Below are 2,544 nucleotides of genomic sequence, written 5' to 3'. Positions count from 1 at the left end.
AGTAATTTTGTGGTCATGAAGGGAAAGGGGCTTACCCACTCACCTGTGACTCAGTGCTCAGCAGCATCTCGCAGGTTCGGAGTTTCCATGGGTATGACCTTCCTGTGATGCTGGAATGCCCCGGCTGGCCCAGGCAGGATATAAACACGGCCTGTCCCAGAGCACAGGCACTTACCACCCCGGGATCTGCCAGAGCTCACTCCACCACAGAACCAGGCCCAGGCCACACGAGGAAGACACGCTCTTGCATCATGATTGGCAAGACTGTGGCTGCTGTCCTGATCCTGCTCCTGATCTCAGCACCTGCAACACAAGGTAAGGAAACCCTTCCTCAAATTCTGCTGACTAATGGCCAGAGCAAATGCTGGTGGGGAGACACTGTGCTGTCTCACCAGTGCAGCAAAGGACTCTCCCAATGCTGTCAGCAAAAAACCCATGTTGTGCTTCCTGTGAAAATAGTGAACCACTCTACCATTTTTTTGTTTTCCAGGTGAAGCAATGCCACGCTCGGCCATTGAACTCCGGTGCCAGTGCATAAACACCCATTCCAGGTTCATCCATCCCAAATTCATCCAAAATGTGAACCTCACCCCCAGCGGACCTCACTGCAAGAATGTTGAAGTCATGTAAGTGTCTTGCAAAAGCTTCCTGACTACTTAACAAGAAGGAAGCAGATCTTGCTCTCGATCGGGTATAAGTGTTCTGTGTTCTGGCAGAAGCAGCTGCTCAGAAAGCAGAACAGCAACATTCCCTGCTCCTACAGAGAACATGCTACGTGTTGTAAACTGAGTGTTGTTTTGTCAGTCTCTACTTTTTAAACACATGCAATATTTTGACCTAAATTCACAGTCATCAGGCAGCAAATAACTTTCTAAAACTCTGAATTCCGCTGGCTTGTGAAAATGCGTGGAGCCATGCTGATCAAGAGATAAAAACAAAAATTTTAAGGTCTAGGTCAAAAAAATGATCACACTTCTGTTCAAGTCAATGAAAAAAACTACCATTAGCATACAAATAATTCCAGCTGCATTCCAGAACTTTTACTGTAAGTAACCAAGTTCCTATGGACTGGTAGTTCGTCTGGGCTGGACAGTACAATTTCTGAATCGAGACGGAAAGATTTAACTCTTCAGTGAAAGACTGACACCAATACAAAGCCAGTTGGGGGAAAAAAGCAGTTTTGAAAAGAGGGAGAGTCCGGCAGATGGTTTAATGCATCAAACAAACAGATGTGAGAAGACACTAAACCAGTGAAAAAGTTCCCTTTATGTTAGGCTACAGCCTCAGTTTATACAGCTTCAAGTGGAACATGTCTGTGTATGCCTAGAATGAGAAAAAGGTGACATTGCCTTGGATTTCACTGAACAGCCCTTTTCCTTTCCTTTCTTCCCTGTTGCAGAGCTACCCTGAGAGATGGCAGAGAAGTGTGCCTGGAGCCCAGTGCTCCCTGGGTGAAGCTGATCATCAAAACAATTCTGGACAAGTGAGTCATTTCTCCTCAATAAGCAGTTTATTGAAAACCGGTATTTTAATTGAACTACCAAACACAGACAGGTGTGAAGCACTCCAAAATTCTGTCTCCTCGGGGAGTTATTACCTTTTGTGTTCACTAATTGTGACAAACACTGTGATTGCTTTGAGCCTTAATTATAGCATTAGCTACTGAAGCCTTACTGTGCCACGCATCTCTGGGAAGGTTACCTTACTCTCCCCTAAGGCACAAGCATTTTGAAAACTTGCAGCACAGCTGCTCAGAAAATCCAAGCATTAACTGGCTGGTTTTCTCATGCTTGCAGTGGCAGAAAGCAGCAATCAGTTTTTCAAACTACTGGCACATAGATAAGTGGGGGGAAAATCAGGCTCCATTTGTCAAGTGAAGCATCAAATGATAGAAATTCACTGCTGTTGAATCGTTTTGGGAATATTATGATGTACCAGTGTCCATTGGGTTCTGTCACAGCTTTTCAGGGTCTTGGGCACAGAAGCACGAAGTGGTGGATATCAGCTGACACCAGCAAGTCTTACCTGTTGAATGGATTTTTAATAGCTTCCTTTTCCATCTTCTTTCTTTCTAGGGCCAACACCAAACCTGAGACAGTGTCCTAAAACAAAGAAGAAAAATGTCCTAACTGCTCCAGCAAGGCAAAAATAGGGAAGACACTCACTGAGTTCCTGACAGGTCACCTCCTCCTGCCTCCTACATTCACAATGTCACAGCATTTAGAATATGCATTCCCTGGTGTGTAGTTAGTCGACAACAATACTTTTAGTCTTTTAAACTGGTCTCATTATATAGGAAAGAAACCACTACCACCTCAACAAGAAGGCAGGAAAAATGGCTTGTGAAGGAAGATGGAGATGATTGTGGAATAATTTTTGCTAAACACAGCTGGAACAGTGCAGTGCATGCCCAGTAGAGTTTTCACTAAATGACTCATTCCCTTTTTGCTAACAGTTTAGGAAAAGACCAGTAACAGCTTCTCCCCAACAAAGCATAGACAGGTAACTTCAACTGTATCTGGATCACTGCCACTCACAGTGGGC

General features: G+C 44.5%; 1 protein-coding gene across 1 annotated transcript; it reads left to right on the top strand.

Annotated features, from left to right (window-relative positions):
- The first annotated feature begins 243 nt into the window (after positions 1-243).
- LOC128806634 (interleukin-8-like) lies at positions 244-2,189 on the top strand. The gene is made up of 4 exons (XM_053976353.1): positions 244-315; positions 491-626; positions 1,400-1,483; positions 2,076-2,189. Exons 1-4 carry the CDS (start codon positions 252-254, stop codon positions 2,104-2,106), a joined length of 315 nt encoding a protein of 104 aa, XP_053832328.1. The 5' UTR covers positions 244-251; the 3' UTR covers positions 2,107-2,189.
- The last annotated feature ends 355 nt before the right edge of the window (positions 2,190-2,544 follow it).

Source organism: Vidua macroura, chromosome 4, assembly GCF_024509145.1.
Source record: "Vidua macroura isolate BioBank_ID:100142 chromosome 4, ASM2450914v1, whole genome shotgun sequence".
In the NCBI taxonomy this organism is placed as follows: domain Eukaryota; kingdom Metazoa; phylum Chordata; class Aves; order Passeriformes; family Viduidae; genus Vidua; species Vidua macroura.
Note: the sequence above shows the minus strand (reverse complement) of the source record. Positions and strands in the feature narration are given on the sequence as shown.